Source organism: Zingiber officinale, chromosome 1A (genome assembly GCF_018446385.1).
Source record: "Zingiber officinale cultivar Zhangliang chromosome 1A, Zo_v1.1, whole genome shotgun sequence".
Taxonomy (NCBI): Eukaryota; Viridiplantae; Streptophyta; class Magnoliopsida; order Zingiberales; family Zingiberaceae; genus Zingiber; species Zingiber officinale.
This window is the reverse complement of record NC_055987.1, coordinates 126,755,997-126,775,967: the sequence shown is the minus strand read 5'-3', so window position 1 is coordinate 126,775,967 and position 19,971 is coordinate 126,755,997. Positions and strand designations below refer to the sequence as shown.

Sequence of the window (19,971 nt, the reverse complement as noted above, 5' to 3'; positions counted from 1 at the left end):
CAACATTTTAGATGTAATAAAGTATTGGATTCAGCTACGAAGAGAAAATTGGAATTAAATGATCAAGCTGGAATAACTTTAAGCAAAAGTTTGCACTCTTATATAGTTGAGGCCGGAGGTTATGAGAATTTATCATTTGATGAGAGAAAATGTAGAAATTATATTTCAGAAGCTAGAAGGTTGAGGTTAGGGGAAGGAAATGCTGGAACTTTGAGTAATTATTTTTGCCGCATACAAAGTAGGAACCCAAACCTTTTTTATGTGCTGGATTTGGATGGTGAATCTCAAATAAAAATATTTTTTGGGAAGACGCAAGATGTAGGGTTGTGTATGATTACTTTTGTCATGTCGTGACTTTTGATACAACTTATTTAACTAATAGTTATGACATGCCTTTTGCTCCATTTGTTGGGGTGAATCATCATGGGCAATCTAACTCAACAACATTCACATGGTTGTTCAACTCGTGGTTGACATGTATGCACGGATGTGCTCCAAAGGCCATAATCACGGACCAATGTCGTGCCATGGCAATCACAATTAAAGAAGTATTTTCGAATTCTCATCATCGTCTATGTCTTTGGCATATTATGAAAAAACTGCCAGTGAAATTAGGTGGTCATGTTCAATACAAAATGATAAAGAAATAATTGAAGACCATTGTTTATAACTCGCTTACAGTAGATGAGTGTGATGAGAACTAGTTAAAAATGATTGAGAAATTTAAGTTGGAGAACAATGATTGGTTGAAATCTTTGTATGAGGAACAAAATAGATGGATATCTGTGTATGTTAAAGATCACTTTTGGGCTGGTATATCCACAACTCAAAGAAGTGAAAGTATGAATGCATTTTTTTTCATTCTAAAACATCCTTGAAGCAATTTGTTAAGCAGTATAATAGTGCATTGAAGAAGAATAATGAGAATGAAAAAAAATAGATTTTGTTTCTTTTAATTCTATCATGTCAGTTATTCTTGGTCATTTTATTGAAAGACAATTCCAAAATGTCTACACTAATAATATATTTAAGTTGTTCTAAGATGAAATAAGAGGGTTGATGTTTTGCGATGCCTCTTTGTTGAGGGAAGAAGGGACAATTTTAATATTTGAAACAGTAGAAAATATGTTGAGAAAGAATGGGCAACCTGGAAGAGAAGTTTCCTTTAGGGTACATTATGCCGAGTTAGATTATCAATTGAAGTGTGTGTCGTCCATTTGAGTTCCAGGGAATTTTATGTAGGCATGTGATCAAAGTGTTGATGAGAATGAAGGTTATTGAGGTTCCTATGAATTATATTATGGACCGATGGCGCAAAGATATTAAGCGTGGGTATCAAAGCATCAGTAACATATATGATAATTGTGGTTGTGGTGGAAAAAAAAACTTTGGTATAATACTCTCACCCCATTAATGCAAGAGGTTCAACAACTTGGAACCGAAATTGACAAGATTTGTTCTGTTTTGGTGGAAATCATGAAAGACACTAAGGAAAAACTTATTATTGCTATGGAGAATGGGAAATCAATGGCTGAACAACTTGAAGAAGCATCTACATTTGGGGCAAAAGTGATACACTCTCCATTGAAAGTAAGAACCAAAGGTCGTCCACCCACAAAGAGGAAACAATCTAAGGTTGAACAAATTGTGAATAAATCAATTGCAAAGGCCCGAAAGAAGGTATGTGATGCATATAATAACTACCTAAAGTAATTGTGTGTTATTGTTTTGTACAAGTATATTCATGTAGTTTTAGCTAGTTTAAAGTTTGTTTATAATCTGTCTTGCAGCTATGAGTACTATTTTTGGTTGAAGATGAAATGAAAATTCAGGTTAGTTAATGAAAATGTTTGATATCATTGGCTTTGTTTTCCATTTCCACGCCATCGGGCAAAGATTGCAAGTAGAATTTTATAAGGCTTTGTTTTCCATTTTCAGGCAATTGGTGGTTTATTCTAGTACAACTTTATAGTATATATATTGAAGCTGTGTAAGTATGATGCGATCCAAGTTTCCTTTGTCTAAATCGTTCCTTTCATCGACATCTCTGTAAACTTTTCAAGCCCACGTTGGGCCTAATATGGAAATTATCAGGCCCTGTGTGGGCCTGATATGGAAATTATCAAGCCTAGCGTGGGCTTGATATGAAAATTATTAGGCCCTTTTGGTAAAAAGCCGTTTAGAATTGGTAGAAAGCCGCTAAAAATGTCAGTATGATAAAGTAATCATCTCTCATGCTGGCAACATAGACTTTATTAGTGTCTTAAAAATTTATGTTGAGGTTGGTATAACTGGTTTCAAATGTATTTGGTGTTGATATTGCTCTCTGTGAATAGCACTATAATTGAATTTTTAGTACAATTACTGCCATCAGCTTTGTGAGAAAAGCTATACTGATCTATTGGCCATTGTGAATTGCATTCTAAATCTTTCTTGTGTTTGTGTTTGTGAGCAGGAGCCATTCAAAAGGAGAGTCGCAAAACTACTGACTGCACACCCTTGTGGTTTCAAGCCTAAGCACACCATCAAACTCGACAATGAGTTCCAGCTCTTCACAATATATTGGAGTTGGAGTTGATCTTGTTTTGCAGTTTCATACTTTCTATGCCTTTGAATACAGATTTGTTTGATGGAGGCATATTGGTTGTCAAAAATGTTGAGCAAACATTACTTGTCAGTTAGAGCTGAGGAGATTTACACCAATGTGATTGTAATTCTTTTGTACTTGTGATATTTATCTTGTAAAGAAATTGTTAGTCCATTATGTTAATAAATTCCTAGCATTTTACTTTTGTACCCACAATACACTCTGATGTACTCCTGGCAGAAAATCAATTGAAAGTCGCCTGTGCATCTCTTTTTTCATGCTAAGTTTGGCTCACATTTGTATTGTGGGTTTATTTAATCAATAATAAAATGCTCCACATCTTCCAATAATACTCAACACTAATTAACAAAATGACATAGGGGCAAAAATAATACTTGACACTAATTCCTTATCCTACCACAATTTCAACACCAACATTATTCAACCGTATCAAACGTAATTAACTAGATGAACTAAAATGAAGGGTGCATCCAAATCCAAACTTACAACACTTACATTACAACACCAACACTATTTAAAACAACTTATTCAGATAAACTAATACCAAAATCAGAATTATGACTAAGAGAATCAAGTTCAAGCCCACCAATATCCAGATGAATTTCAGTACATTAATTATCCTCAGATTTTGTCCATGAGCAGCAATATATTCAATTTCACTTTTGTCAGCTGAACTATTATCGATCGGCACCCACTGTTACCATCCATGTTGCACACATCTGTAATACTGTCTCCTAGAATTCTTGGTTGATCTAGAAATATACATCAATGCATTTCGTCCGCAGTTCCTACATGTTACAGGTTGAAATCTCGTATTGTTGATGTTGCTAAAACTTGATGATGCCATGAAAAAAATCAGAAAATAGATCCTGAAAAAAAAAGATAACAGAGTCTTTGAAATAAACAGAAAAGGAAACAAGACCTGAAACAAATATGAGCAAAAACAAAACAGAAAATAAAAGCAAAAAAATAGAAAACAGTGATAGAATCAAAACAGATAACAAGGCCGAAAAATAGACATAATAAGAAAACATGAAAGAGACAAAATAGTAATCACTTAAACAAACAAGTAGCAACAAATCCAAAAGCAATTTGAATTATAGAAATCAACACTCTTACAGGGAGCTGGGAGTTAAATTAACACTCTTATAACTAGACAATTTGAATTATAAAGAAAAAGTAGGTACTAAGAAAGGGAAACACAAACTCCTCAATGTAATCACTTAAAGAGATCCTTCCACCAAGAAACAACAGATCCAAAAATAGAGACAAGATAGTAATTGTAAACAAGCATCGACCAAACGCTAATATGTTGTTTCAGAACACAAACAAACAAGTAGGTCAAAGAAAAAAAATTCCTCCACAACGTAATGTAGGCAGCAAGAGCAATTCATAGTATGAGTGAATCTAGAATTCAGCTCCCAAAATGATAGCTTTGTAAATTCCAAAGAAAAAATAACATAATCTGACATTTTTGTTATGAAACCATCATCTTGCAAAAAGTTTCCAATGCTAACTAGCAAATTAAAATTAAAGCTTCAATATCCAGTATGTAATGAATTTCCCATGCCCATTCTTATATAATTTCACTCAACACAAAGATCCTACATTCCTGCTTGCTCCAATATGCATCGTATTCAGCCCAAAAAAAATTATCTTAAGAGACAACTCAAAAACAGGACACATTAAATACAAACACAGAAAATTCACTTAATGGGCTATAATGAGCAGAAAATTCAATTCAATACTATGGCACGAACTGCTCTCACCTGGTCCGAAATGTCTTCGTTGCTTCCTATGCTTTATCACGACCATGGAGAAATTAGGGTTGATTGTGCGGAGGCATTCTTCGATGCTCGACTTGGCCGAGATTAGGGTTGAGGGTCGCAACGAGTCCTTGTGCTTGGGTTCAGAAATTAGCAGCCCTGAAGAACTGTGTCCGATGCAATTAGGTTAGGGCAAAAACTCACTCATCTTTCGCGAAGGGAGGTCGGTCACGGAGGAAGAAGGAGGTCATCGTCGCAGAGAAATAAGAAAGAGACTCAGAGGTCGGTCAAAAATGGAGAATGGAGGTCGGAAATAGAAGGTATGAGGAAAAGGAGAAATTCCAAGAAAAAGCTGCGACAGCGAGAGAATGATGAGGTCGTCGGTTGCTCTGGGTCTCAGCCCTAATTTTGTGAAGAAGAGAGAGGCAAAGAAGGAGAGATGTAGATAAGGAGAGCTTGTAAATCGCGAGAGAAGAATTTTTGTATCCACTCAAACCAATTCATTTACCTGCTGCTGACTTGGTCTCATCCACGTGGGTCTCCAGCTGGGTCGCGGACGCAAGTCGCGAAGAAGAGTAGAGGCTAGTATCATTCCTCATAAGAATACTAGTCTAAATTTCAATAGGGATGAATATTTTAGAAGTTCATCTTGAACATGAATAAGTTGTATTGCAAATTTAGAACTAGAAAAAAGTCTATCTCTAAGATTAAAGTACTTCTAGGATTAATCAAGCAAAATTCTCAGCCATCTAAACTATTTTTTTTTTAAATACACAGAACAGCTAGTTCTTTTGTTTTTTGAGTAAATTTGGTTTGATTTTTCATCCAAAACAATACAATTGAAAGCCCACCAATGTACGCTTATAACTTCACATACAATTAGAAAGTTTGTTAACACAATTTCAAAAGTAGTTATTGAACAGTGTAAAAAGGAAACAATTTAAAATGACTAAAATCACGAAGACAAGCATTTTATTAGCTTCATTGGGTATTCCTTTCATTCAAATTAAGTTTCATGGCCTAGCAAAACATCTTAATAGGATTGAATCTCAACTTTAAAAATTAATAAATAAATTTCTCAATTACCACTTTCCAGTTTGTCTAACTGAATAACAAATACCAACTAAAAATATAATAAATAATAAATAATAAAAAATTAAGCTTTATGGATTATTTATTCTGATATTCTAATACTAAAATTAAGACATAAATCTTTGTGTCCTTTGGAATGTTTTAAGCTTAAAAAGATCTAAATTTTGAATGGGATATTTTTATTTAATATTATGAAATGAAAATATTTTATTTATGAAATTTATGTCAAAAATACAAAACATTAGTTAGGATTTTACTAGTTTTACTATATTAATGTCATTCAAAATCAATCGACTAAGACCAGAAAAAGCATCACTAGGGAACTCAACCAAAAACAAGACGCAATATAAACCAGGAAAACATTTATTTTTTTTGCTTCAACATATTTTTTCTTAAAAAAAATGAGTGTTTTATAGGTTACCATAAACTCATTGCTCAAGTTATTGAGAGTGCAAGTGGCATTCAAAGCAACAAAATCTTTAATACATTATAGATAAGAAAAAAAAACAGAATTTAACTATATCAGAACTTGGTACCTTCAATGAAGTTTGATGCAGACCATTTTGTTTCCGAATCCTCTGGTCATTCTTTTGTTGTAATAATAATATGCATTGAATTCTATATAACTTCGCAAAATAGGGTCCAAACTCTTTACCCGCTGAATGAAAGCACAGCTAGCTAGAAGTTCCCCATCGACGTTTTCTAGCAGGTCTTTGTTCCTTAACCTCTGTTGAAGCTGGAGTAGTATCAATCGGAAGATTTTTCTCCTCTACTTGTTTAGGAGCAATTGGTTCTTTGAACCTCTCCCTACGTTTTTCCATCTTTGTTAGTGCCTCCAGTATGCGATTGTTGCAGCATCCCCCAAAGTTGTTGGCATTCGTAGCCGTCTCTTTGGTTTGTACTTTTTTCACTTCTAACTGAGCCTGCAAGTAAGGCTTAACCACAGGGAAGTCCATGCGTTTCATTGGAATTAGATCACTCGGTAACAGGCCAGCTACATGATCATCATCACTTTCTTCAATCAGCTGGCCCTCTTCAATTTCATCATCTTCATGATCTTGGCCAGCTAGTGTTCCATTGCCTATGCTGATAACCGACTTGAATCCATCTAACCGTTGATGCTTTCTTTCAAGTTTTGACTGAGCAATCTCTTGATGACGGATGCCTATGGAGTTCTTCAACTTTCTTCTTCTTTGACGTTTTGCACCACTACGCCTCTTGGTTACCATTTTATCTGGATTGTCATTTCCATGGAACTGCAACCAGAAGAGATTAGTATCTCCATCAGAAGAAACATCCTATGAGCATATCTATTGTAAGATTTCTAATTTGAAAAAACCCAAATACCATAGAATGCAAAGATATAAACAATCGTTGAGGACTTGTAGAATGGAGAAAAAGAGATGGATAATGCACTTTCAGACGACAATCAGTGTTAAAAAAAAAAATCTTTGTTGGTTCACAAGAATCAAAAATAGGGTGAACTCATTTAACATAGGATATCTCAATTAAAAAAAAATCCCAAACTGGAACTTTTAAAAATAAGAAAATCAATTAGCAAACAACTTGAGTTAAGAATTTACTACATCTTTGTCTAAATAATTCATCAAGTTTTTATTCAGCATAGAAATTATGAAGTAAAATTAATGCTAGAAAGAAATATAATAAGTAATTGTTTCATTGCATTCCCCAGTAAGCAAAATTTTCTCTCAATCCAACTTATTAGTCCATCCTCCACATTTAAATGCCAAATCTTTCTTCTAAGAAGATGCCATAATTAGACCATTGTCATAACAAAGAAGCTTGAAAACAACTAAACCTCGAAGTAGAAAGAAGCCACAGTTCAGGCTGGATATGGTAGGCTATGCTAGATTCACTATAGTAAGATGAACTATACTACAATAGATAGACCATGTATCCTGGGAATGAGTAGTCATGAAAACTAAAATAATGGAACCTTCCTTGTTTGCACAAACTACTGGGAGGATAAGGTCATGTAGTGGATGATAGTAAGCACACATTGAAAGGAATTAATCTGGTGAGGTGAAAGCTTAGTACCAGAATCTATACAACAGTCATATTGACATTGTCAGGTTATGGTTCCCAAAGGCAGTTTACATTCCTTTTACATGACTGCTCAATGGTGGATAAATGTACATTTGAGCCCCCAAATAGTCAAGCCTCAAAGGTTTGAGTTTCCCTAGACTACAAAAGAAAGGATAATGCCAAGCAACACAGACAAATTACCTCCTTGCTAATGATGAATGATATAAATCTCTACTTAAAGGTTATTTGGCAGAGGAAAACTGACTAAAACTCGTATAATATATCTACAAGGCACATTCACGTATTGTGAAACTGGAAGGTCACAGATCTTGCAGCAATTAGTTCTAATTGAATCAGATGGGTAGGTTTAGAGTAGTGATTGGCCACCTTTGTTTAACAAAGTAAATTCCCACATCTATAACTCCATGAAAGTGAAGAATTAAATACTGAATAGGCTGGAGAACAGACACGATTTGTCAAGGATTTAGTATTATAATTTATTCAACTGAATTTTACAAGAGGAAATGAAATTTAGGCTAAGAAGTTTGGCAGTCTGACTAGTGATTGGGCACCTTTGTTTAACAAAGTAAATTCCCACATCTATAACTCCATGAAAGTGAAGAATTAAATACTGAATAGGCTAGAGAACAGACGCGATTTGTCAAGGATTTAGTATTATGATTTATTCAACTGAATTTTACAAGAGGAAATGAAATTTAGGCTAAGAAGTTTGGCAGTCTGAGGAATTTTATTCAAAGATTTAGCTATACGGCCCATATCAACTATGTTCAAGCAAGCATTCATAATCAAGTGAATCTCTCTCCTTCTATACCACAATCCCTATTAAATTGAGAGTACATATACACTTAAGCAAGACAAATCTCCAACATAAATATAAAAAAGTTATGGCCCATCAAACCCCAAAAGGATAAATCCTATTATGCATGAATAATCCTACATCAATAACCTAGCGTGATGCAAGACAACACAATGAACTAGCATAAGTAAGATAAAGGAAGACACTTCTCACCACATCATTTACTGCAGAAGTGCATATGAAAACATAATATGCACTATTAAGCAGAAATTGTAATAACCCATCGATTTCATGGAAAGGTATATGAAAGGTGATAGTTTGTTCAAGCATTGATGACAGATCATTGGATCAGCCATGAGAAAGAACTAATAATGTCGTTTTAAGCATATCAAAGGGAACTTAGGGAACATTTAAAAAGTGTTAAAACAGCAAAAAAAAAATTGTAAATTAGTAAAGAATATTTGTTTAGTAACACCTGTACTATCATACAGAAGACCCATATTCTTGCACAAGATGAAGCATCGACAACCACTCCCAACTATCCACGAGATGAACTAAAGACAGACAAGGTGATTAATTGAAGAGTCCATGATATTTAGCATTGATTGAAATCTCATAACATGTAGCTTTTATATGATGCATGGGATTTCAAAAGATCAATTATCATCTTCAACTTCTGCTAATATTATATTCTCCAAGTTGTACTTAATTAATGATAGACTGCAACATTTGTGGGAAGGGACAAAAGTGATGGTTTACAAAATAATACCAGCGTCCATTATTGTTCAGACTTCAGATAACATGAAAAAAAACACATTCTAGTATCAAGCAACGATGGAGGATCAGACTGGTAGGTTCCCTTAGCAAAATTTGAATGTAGGGTATCATGAGGACAAATTGTAAGAAGGATGTGTTTCTGTCAAAACCACAAATAGGTGTGTTGTACATCTGAAAAATAATGGTGCATTTTGGTATAATCTCCAACAAAATATGCATTTTCTTGTCAGAAATGAGTAAGCATGGATTTCAGCACCTATCAGTCTTTCTTATGGCAATATTGTTAGACCTGAAATGCATTCATATCAGCAAAGAAAAAAAAAAGGTGAAGCTCCTGCCAATGCGGAGTCCTTGGGGAAGAGTCAGCCCACATCGTGCCTATATTCATATAAATGAAAAAATACGAGATAAAATAAAACATATTTTTGTAAACAGTTAGATAAGTACTGATAGATCATAAATAATAATAAAAATAAGTTAAGATGATATGGATAGATCAAATCCCAGATTACCCAGCTTGAGTGACATACTTAAAAATGTAAATGGCATGCGTACTACCAACAATATGACCTTCATGAAGGCTCCTGATAGATAAAATTTATCCAATCACTCTCAAATAAATAGCGGAGACAAGTTCCTGTTTTCCCAGATGCATCCATTTAAATCACTTTTCAACAACTCAGATGGAATCCAAAATGCAAAAATCATCCTAACAAGTTGACAGGCAAAAACCAGCATGATTATCTATGAACATGAGCACTCTCAGGCTTAAATATTGTTGAATATAGGAGTAAAGTGAGAATGAGAGTATGCAACTCCACCTCTTAGTCCTACATTGTTAAGGGTTATCAAGCTTGCTTGGATACAAAAGGAACCTCATCTAAGTTTATTGGCATTTTGAGTTAGATTAGACTCCATCTTGAGTACATGATATCATAGTCAATCTCTTACCTCCATTGTTGTTGAAAAGTAGACATGTCAAAGGGACTAGGAAGCAAGGAGATGATTCCCACATTATTGAAGATTATTAAACATGATTAGATGTCCCTCATTTAATTGCATCAACATTTTAGTAGGCATTGGACTCCCTCTTGGGCTTTAAGTATCATTAAAGATTATAATTCTGAAGAGTGATGCAAGTCACTTAATACACCTTTCTTAAACTTCTCAGATAGATGAGATTGCGGATTCTTAATGGTCAAGAAAATATTGATGGAGAAAATCTACTAAAGAAAAGATTCATCAACAAGCTTCTAAAGATTATTATCTTGGGAGTAAGGACTAATTGATATGCACAGCATGTTAGAAGAGTTAAAAACCAAAATGGTTTCTAACAGATCAAGTGATTTACTGAAAACTGTTGCATAAAACTCTCATGAAAGATGCTTTGTGCACGTCCCTATGGGGAAAAAATGACAAGACTAGAGAAAGAACCTAAAGTTCTTATTCTTAAGAAATTAATGAGCTGTCACACTGGTGCATTTTAAGTTAGCAATTGTTGTTTCAATTCAAAGCATAAACTGCAATTTCTTAGAGTGAATCTACTTATTGGTTCAAAGAGAGTAACAGAATGTCAGTAAAAGGTGTTTCTATGAACTAACTAGCAACAGACCAACTCTAATAATTCACACACTATTGAGAATGAGAAGGAACCAAGTTGGGTTTACCTTTTACTTCTGCTATTTGCAAGCAGATCAATGTCACATATGACTCACTTAGCACAATATCTGATAATAGCACTACTTGAGCAATAAAAAGACAGCAATGTAACTGAACCAGAGCAACTAAAAGAAATTGTTATTGTTTTGTTAGTCATCCATCCAACATATTTACTATCAACAAGCATGTCAAGCTGACAGGAAAAAGATGAGCAGTTCTAGGAATTGCGCAAACTAATATGCATTATGCAAAAACAATCGTAAATAATAAGTGATCATGTAGTTACAAAAATGTTCACAGACAATGAACAGACTTCGTGAAAAAAAATAATGTGATAATTCTGGAGTTCTAACCAAAATGCATAATGTTGAAATTGAAGTACCAGGTAGCAAGTCATAATACATAAATAAGAGGAAAAAATTGACAATTTGATTTTAGGAGTATTGGCAATTCTACCACAAGCATGCTGGCACTCGGTGGTTCCTGCCTATGCTAGTATTAGAAAGACATAATTTAGAACTTTGATATAACAAAATTGACCATAATAAAATTGACATTTTGAACTTTTAATTGATATACTTGTGGCACACAATAAGAGAAGATTCCTGTAGTGGTACTGATATTGGTCCTTGAACCTTGATCCTGATATTACATGAAAAAAAAGAAAAGAATTGCTACTTAAGAAACAATGAGAAAGAAGTGTTCACTACCTACTTAAGAATAAATTGCCTTATCCTCTAAATTTAAATGTGGAGTGATCAATTGTTCATCCAAGGAGAAGCTCATGAATTCATTACGAGGTAATATAATTTGAGTAAAAATGAAGCCACCAAATACTGTAATGGCAGATATATTTAAACTGATACAAATACAGTGATACAAAATATTAGACTTGGTCAACCCAAGTTTTACCTTTCTTTTCACACCATTCACACGCAAATTAATAGGCTCCCTATGCTCTAAAGTGCCCAAGTCATGCCTCTCCTTATCAAAATTCTCCAACAAAGATCTACCACCTCTCGTAGACTCAGGTTTGGTGTATTCTTCAGTGATTACTTTCTTCCTACCACTAAAATGTACATGATCTTCAGAGTGATTGTAACCAACAACATGATGGTTTACTTGAATTTTATCCATCCTTGAATTCTTTACAAAGTTGGGGGATTCTTTCTCCATGGTCAAGCGGGCCTGCTTTTGATGCCTAAGATAAATTTCACCATCAACAAGGTGTTGTAGCCCTGACATTGCACTTGTACCAGAGAATTTTATATTCTCATTAGAAAATGAATCCCCATCATCTCTTCTAAGCATAGGGCAAAGAGCAACATTTCCTTCAACATATGAATAACCTTGACAGTTGATACTTCTCGAACTGCTGTCATATTTATTTTTCCTAGATTTTTTGTTCCTGATGGGAAGAGATTGCTTATCATCAACACACTGTCCACTTGATTTTAAGGTTACAGAAAACTTATTTCTTTTGGTATTGGCACCATAAAGACCTCTTTTTTCTCTTGTCACATAATGCTCAGTATACCAATTCATTTCCATAGCATGACTTTCATTAATCCTACTGCGCCTTTTTAAGTTGCTTAATCCTCCAGAATTTTGCAGTGCATGCCTAGAAGATTTGCCACTGAACAATTCTTCATCCTCACTTGATGAAGCTATATGTTTTCTATATCTTGCATTTGCCTTGCATCCATCTTTGAACATAATTTGTCGATCTGATTTTCTCTTCTGATGCCCCAGATATGGCAATTTTTCCAAGATGAATGAATCAGATTCTGAAATTAATTCATCAGAATCCTCACAAGGATCATTTATTAACACTCTTCCATCATATCCCTCAGAAAAAAGGAAGTTTGTAGAATATGTTCTATTATCCTTTGGTGGAACTCTTTTTGGATGAGAACAATCCCTTTCTGACAAGTTTCTCTTGTTAGTTTCATCATAATTAGCCTTCCTGAGGGATACTTCAGTGGAAGCTTTTCTACTCTTGGTAGTTTCATCATAATTAGCCTTCCTGAGGGATACTTCACTGGAAGCTTTTCTACTCGAATTGTCAACAGAATGTTCTGGGTTTTTGTAATTTCTGGATCTTCTATGCCGAGGTTCAATATCTAAATGTTTGCCAGCATCAGTATTGTAACCTTGTTTCCCTTCACTTCTAAAACCCACTTCAAATTTGTCAATACTATTCTTGCTTGAGTTGTAGAACACGGTAGAAGCTTCTTCATGAACTGCAGGAGTAACCAACTCAACCGTGCTGTGAATTGTCTTTTGATTATGATCTCTGTAAATCTCAGGGGAGAGGCCAAGGTCAACTCTGTCAAGCTTCAAATCTTTGTTCCTTGACTTTGTGTGGTCGGTTTCATAACTATTGGAGTAATAACTGTCAGACATATTTGATTCTTGGAGTCTAGCAACTGAGTTCGTTGATTCCTGTTTCACAATATTAAGAATCTTCTTTGAACAGCCTGGATATTTAGAAGATTCAGAAAGACAGTCTGAAGAACTTATGTTACTATCTTGAGAACGAGATATTGCTCTCTGTATACACACATCTGAATTTGAAGGAATTCCGGCATCAACTGCCCCAGAGATGCCTTTAGAATTTGTTTTTGAAGTTTTCAAAGAGGGCATGACGGTGCTAGATGCTTGCACACCCATATTTTCACAATTCGCACTGCACAAAAAGGAAATTTTTCTCTGAAAAGATAATCAGAAAATTCTTTTAAAGATGAAAGAGTTTTCAATACATTCCTTTATTAACACCATATGAATCAAGAATCACTAGAATCAACTAAATAAGAAACATATCCAGATTTGCCAGTTAGCCTTTAAAATGAATGCATAAAAATGATAATTTCAATTTCTGCAAATTTGTAGACCTAGTGCACAGTCGAGTAAAACTTATGTCAAATAAATCATGATAATCAAAGGGTGTAAACGAGGCAAGCTGCTGAACTGAGCTTAGCCATATTCAATCTTGTTTATTTACTGCTTGTTGCTTGTTTATTAAAAATTTTATTGCATCGAGCTTAAAAACATTATTGTCCAAATTGAGTTAAACATTTATTTAATTAATGAAACTTATATTATTTTGTATTTTTAACATATTATAAATAATTTAAGATTATAAAATTTATAAATTAATACATTTTTATGTATGTGAATAAAAAAATAACAAAATAAATCTTAGCTGAGTTAATAAATAAATTTATTCATAAATTATTCATGAACGTTAACCAACCAAGCTTACTAGTGTTCAAACTTATTTATTTTATATATTCATTAATATTGAATGAATATAAACAATATTTATCGAACTAAATACCAAACTTTTCCACAGACACCTGGTTCATTTACAACCCTACTGAAAGTACAATGTTAGGAACTTCTTGCACACCAATTTGGTTATTCTGTTCCATTTCATCAAATCAAGCTCACTTCAGTTCTCATTCCTTTACTAGTATGCTATCATTGATTTCAAACATAAAATCCAGCAAATTTCATTTGTGTGCATCCCTATTCTTATTCCAGGTAATTGTACAAGCCTGAAAACCTAAATTGCTTGACCAATAATGCCGGAATTCCTCCCAAACCTAATAAAAAAAAATGCCAAAAAGATACATAGCAGATAAATTATTCTTACCAAAATATGACAAAGTCACTAAATCAAAAACCCTAGATGGATATCATAAATAATTTTATGTAATCAGAGATCAATTAGAAATTTGTATGTTATTGCTTGCCTCAAATTATTTTCATACATAAAAACCACTGCTTATATATCCTACGATAACTATATAAATTATATGAACACTAATATATGATGATATATCATTGACCAAACACAAAACAAGAAAGTTGAGTGATCACCTTTCATGTAGCCCATGCACATATCCTAAGAAACGTCTATCTCCCTTTTCAACATGTCCTGATTCTTCTGCTGGACAATCCTCAAAATCCTTCATAGCCACCTAAATCACCAAAAGAAAACCACAAAGTTGATACCAATATATTCAAATGTTCAAAAAAAATATCCTATTATGCAATCATAAAAAAAGCCACAAAGTTTGAATATAACATCTTCAACAACATATTTAGATACATACTTGTATAACTACATCGGAGTCCCTATGTCTTGGTTGCTTTATATCTATCGAAGGTACACGCTCGCCAATACCATGTTCCACCTGTATTGCTCTACCCTTTTTCTGGGTTACATAAACATAATTAGAATATGCAACAGAACAAAAGTGTAACAACTACATACCAAATGAGACATTGAATGAAAGTGGATCAAAAGGAAGCAAAAGTTCACTTTTACATACCATGTCAAGCCATCTTAGTTTGTGATCAAGATTGCCATTGGAAACAGAAGCCTTTACTCTGTTTATGTGATGAACATATTCACACTCGTAACTATCATTAGTTGGCATCTGCACAAACTGAAGTACCAGATTTGAGAACCATTGAATAGAACATCTGGACGATGACAAAACTAAAGAATGATTTCCCTGAACTGGAGTGGATATTATACCTGATTTGACCTAGATGATTCATTAACAGTAAATGGTTCAGACATTTCAGCTTGCTGCTGCCTAAACTGATCCTGAAAAAAAAAATCTCAGATTCATTCAAATGGTCAGGCAGCTTCAGAAAGAATATGAGCAGGGTATCAGCCAAAATTACCAATTCCCTGCAGTAGCTTCTCCAGCTTTCTTCATTTAGGTCAAAATTGAAGTAATCAGTTATATCTACCCTCGGCTGCCTCCAAGGCTTTTGCTCAAGTGCTTCAATATTGATGTCAAAAATTGTCCTAGAAATTGTCAACCAAGGACGATCACGTTTAAACTAGAAAATATATCCAAACAAAAATATCAAAATAAAACAACTGAGAGGCCTCTTAAAAAATTCAATCACGAGAAAAGCAACTGTAGCCATTATAGATACTACATTGATAGCAGACAACAATTCATAGTGGATAACGAAACAGGTGGTAGCAATACAAAGAATAAAAGTAAACACCTGACTGATATTCAAATATACACAAAAGTTTCAGCTTCCATGTAACTAAAGAAGATGCCTTAAATTTTCTCAATTATGGAGCTACACAAACAGACCTTTTTCTAGGCCAGAAAAGATGTCTATTATGAGATGTTGACAAGATACATGAATTGCAGGATGCAGAAACACCAAGGGGTATGGTAAGCTGATCACAGGCACCATTCTGTGAGACTGAAGTTATTGATTTGGTTGGAAATCCTCCTATTTGTGATCTTACACACTATGAAATGCAAACAAGATATATGTTAGAAGTCAAATATTGCTGCAAAATAGACAAACTTAGCAAAAACAGCATATAACAGAAAGTAACCAAGTTTAGTACTAGAAAGAATTCATAAAAAATAATAAAGCTTATAAGAGTGAAAAAATAAATAAATAAATAACAAAAAATAGGCACACTAAAGGAATTTGTAGCTTGTACCTAAAATGTCCTACACCCTTAGAAACAGTTTCTAACTATCAAAATAAGGTTTACTTATCTAATTCATATAAAGCATTGAAATACAAATGTTATGCAGCTCCAAACCTTAAACTGCATATTCTTCATGTTCACATTTCCAGTGCCTTTGTGGTTTACATGACTCTATATCCCTATTTATAGCGTAGCGATAAAGTATACTAACACACGACAAAATTATGCTAAATCCCCATTTATGATCAACATTACTACATCTATAATATATTATACACAAGCCTGTGCAAAAGTGATGTCCTTCACAAGTAAAGGAGCAGTTTCCTCTTGAACATGCAAGTTTCTAAATACTGATCTTTAACCCCTTTTTTTCAGCCCAACCTTTAAAATAAGTATTTCAGTCATAAACAAGTTTGATTGCAGAAATCACACAAGTAAGTCTCACTAGTAATAAAAAATGACCCAACTTAACTTAGAAAGCATACAGCACTGCCCTTACTGAAAAATGGAACTCAATTAAGCCACCAATAAAGAAAAATACCCAATGTATAAGAGAAACATAAAGAGGAAAACACTGAGTCAAGACATCACTTCACCAAAACTATCGAGACAAAAATAATCGTGCAAGCATTTAAAATTGTACCCAACCGACCTGACTCGCACTTCTAGTAGCACTTCCATGCGCCAGCCCATCCGTGATGGGCAACTTTTCAACTCGCGTAAGGTTATTTTTCCGATGTTGGCTGAACTCAGTAAGGATCACCAAATCCCCGTCCTCGTCCTCGTCCTCGTCCTCTTCTTCTCGGCACCACCCCGCTCCCAATCCACTGTTTCGTCTCTCCAAAGCCATCATACGTGAGCAGTTTTCTTCGTTAAGGACTATATGTAGGTCATCTTCGCTCTCGCTCTCGACTGCCACAACTAAATCCCCGGCATCATCACAACTCGCTGGCCTCTCACCCGACCCCTCACTGATAGAATCAAACTCCTTTCCCGAGCACGATCCCTGGGCTATGGCGATGCCGGCGTTCACTTGGTCATCAAGGTCAGCGTAAAGCTCTTCGAAATCATCCTCCACCGATCCCATAGCCTGAGGAAGCGAAAGAAGTGATACCCCTGGACTAAACATGGGACCGCATAACGATTAACGGGATTATCGAAGACTGCGAGCGTGGCTTCAGGAGGAAGAAGAGAAACCAAGTGATCGCCATGATTCTGAAGCCCTAATTCGCTACGGAGATACGATCGGCGAAAATCGTCAGAGACTGCCGCACAGGAGAGAGAGAGAGAGAGGAAAGAGACCAGTTATCAGGCTTTCACTGAGGATTTATTTTTTATTTTATATCGTGCCATTTTTACATTTTCATCCTCCCCAAGCTCGGAAATATCTGAAACTGCTCCCTCGCAAAATAAAGAAAACTTTTGCCGTGTAATATAAATTTCAAGCCGCTCGTTTTAATTCTCGTGATTTAAAAAATACGTTTATAGCACAGCATTTTTTTATTTTTTTAATGATTTTGTGTGTGTGTTGCAGTAGTCTTTTAATGAAATTTGATGAATTTGATGGATAAAATTTAGGGATTGAATTATAATATTAAATCTAAATAAATTATAATGAATTGTATATTATTTTTTTCTTAATTATATTAATATATAGTTTTTTTTAATAAATTAAATTAGGAAGTCCAAATCTAACTCATTATGTCTTAATTAAAAATTAGTTCATTAACCTCTTAGTTTAGTTCACAACTAAATCAAATTGGTTCATGACTAAACCAAATACGGTCCAACTTTTTCATAATAGATGTGGTTCATCCGCGCTTTCATTCCGATAAATATTTCTATATTTGTCTTATGTCTGGTGCAACTAAATATTTATCTCTTGATTTAAGAATCTTATTTTCTAACTTGTTTTATATCTTTTAGAGACTCATAGTATGCGTGACTCAATAGGTTTTCGATTTATTTTGGTCGTTCATAATTAACTACTTAATTATGGAACGATCATGAGTGACACATAGTAATACATCATGATCCCCAATTAATCGAAAAATCACAGTTGATCTAAGAAGTAATTCTGAACATATATTGAGTCATATCTCATTCCTTTTACTCGTCTTATATCCAATTGATTAAGGACATGGTCTATGTGTCTACCCCCACTAGACTGACTATATCACACCTAGCCCAAGTAATGCTTCCACATTCTACGGATTCAAATTACTCATACATGTGTACAAGAGTCTCATACTTCTAACATGTGATACTTTAACCAAAGACTTTGAGTAATAATCCTAACGAGTTATCATAACGTATATGTCTCCTCGTAAGGAGCGATGAATCCTCTGTAGACTATCCAAACACCTTCGGACACTTTGACTTATACTCAATCATCTTAGGTCCACACCTTCAAGAGATGTTTCCTTAAGATGTCAAAGTATAAGTCTTCATAACCAAGATGATTTGTATACCTCAAGTTGAAGGAAACTTACACTCGAGCTGTAGTAAGAACTTCATAGACACATAAATCACAAATTCTCTCATGCTATAAATTGTATTGCGGACATTTAGTAAATGAGTTTAAGACTATTCAAATATATAATATACACTCAAATAGTGAATCTATATTTATCAAATAAATAGTAAAACCATAAGGCAATTTCCTTAGGATATTCCTCAAAATCGAACAGAAACTTACCCGGGCGCCTGGAACAATTCCGGACACCCGGAGGAGTCTGGGTGCTCAGATCCCTTCCAGCGCCCCAACCACTTTTTTCTACCTTTATCTTTCCTACAAAAAAGAGTTAGTCCATGCAACAGTATATATAAAGAATTACGTTTTGACAACCTCTAAATTGGTCGGTCCTGACTTTGAGTTTCATCGAAACTCTAAGTCGGACCAACGCCTATTATTACCTTTTTAAGGAATGCGTCCTCGCCTATTTCCCTCAAGAAAGATTACCCTTTGCCAGACCAATCCTCTAGACCGTCTAGACTTTTGCTCAACATTCGAGGCCTCAGGACTTTCTGCTGGACGTCCGAACCCCGACTCGTTCAATCTTCCGCCTAGTGTCCGCGACTCCCAGGACTTACACCTAGTGTCCCTGACCCTAGGATTTCGCCCGACATCCTCAACCTGCCAAGACTTTGCCCAGTCCCCCAGACTAGGATTTTATTGCATAACCGTAGCTAGGACTTTCCACCTGCCTAGTATCCACTAGGACTTTCTTTGCCTAGCCTCAACTAGAACTTTTACTTTGCCTAAGATCACTTAGGACTTTCCTTCACACTGAGACAAACATGTTAGAACAACAAAAAACCTTAATTTTGAACCCTTTACCATAATTAAAACTTAGGTTCGATCATCTAGTGCTTCCTGCACCAACAATCTCTCCCTTTTTTATTATAAAATACAATTTAAAGTTAAGTAAAGCATAACAAAAAATAATGTAGTATGATCCTGTCCAAAAGTCGATGAGATGGAAAGCTGTAGATGTGGATGTCCCGCTGATCGCTTATAGACTCCACTCCATCCTGCAAGACAGATGACGTCAGTGCCGAGCCAAGGAAGGGGTCTCCAGCGTTGGTCCTCCGACGCTCAAGTCAGTCACCGACGATGATGTAGAAGGTGGAGCAACAAGAATAAAAACTATAGCACAAATAGTGTATATTGTGTACCTTCGCCGATATTTGGACCCCCATTTATATAGAGTTCCTG

At 34.8% G+C, this 19,971-nt stretch overlaps 1 protein-coding gene across 4 annotated transcripts; it reads right to left on the bottom strand.

The window, feature by feature from the left end:
* Positions 1-2,982: 2,982 nt before the first annotated feature.
* On the bottom strand, positions 2,983-17,565 carry LOC122031657 (FIP1[V]-like protein). Of its 4 annotated transcripts, none has more exons than XR_006125813.1 (10): positions 16,906-17,565; positions 15,898-16,061; positions 15,467-15,593; positions 15,315-15,380; positions 15,106-15,222; positions 14,887-14,988; positions 14,651-14,751; positions 11,678-13,454; positions 6,003-6,722; positions 2,983-3,477 (listed from the first exon to the last, which is right to left on the bottom strand). XR_006125813.1 is itself a non-coding variant. In XM_042590753.1 (9 exons), the coding sequence occupies exons 1-9, from the start codon at positions 17,380-17,382 to the stop codon at positions 6,141-6,143; spliced, it is 3,519 nt and encodes a 1,172-aa protein (XP_042446687.1). In that variant the 5' UTR covers positions 17,383-17,565; the 3' UTR covers positions 5,875-6,140. The 4 variants fall into 4 exon arrangements, 1 of the variants encoding a protein (XP_042446687.1); XR_006125807.1 differs by having other exon boundaries at positions 2,984-3,477; positions 15,315-15,386; XR_006125808.1 differs by having other exon boundaries at positions 2,984-3,477; positions 14,887-14,982; positions 15,315-15,386.
* Between the last annotated feature and the right edge of the window lie 2,406 nt (positions 17,566-19,971).

What these genes read in the sequence shown, in the direction of transcription:
- LOC122031657 (XM_042590753.1), bottom strand. Translation starts at nt 17,382, where the DNA reads ATGTTTAGTCCAGGGGTATCACTTCTTTCGCTTCCTCAGGCTATGGGA. An exon ending in AACTAAGATGGCTTGACATG is followed by an intron (nt 14,989 to 15,105) that starts GTATGTAAAAGT and finishes TATGTAACCCAG; the next exon opens with AAAAAGGGTAGAGCAATACA. An exon ending in ACTCCGATGTAGTTATACAA is followed by an intron (nt 14,752 to 14,886) that starts GTATGTATCTAA and finishes TTGGTGATTTAG; the next exon opens with GTGGCTATGAAGGATTTTGA.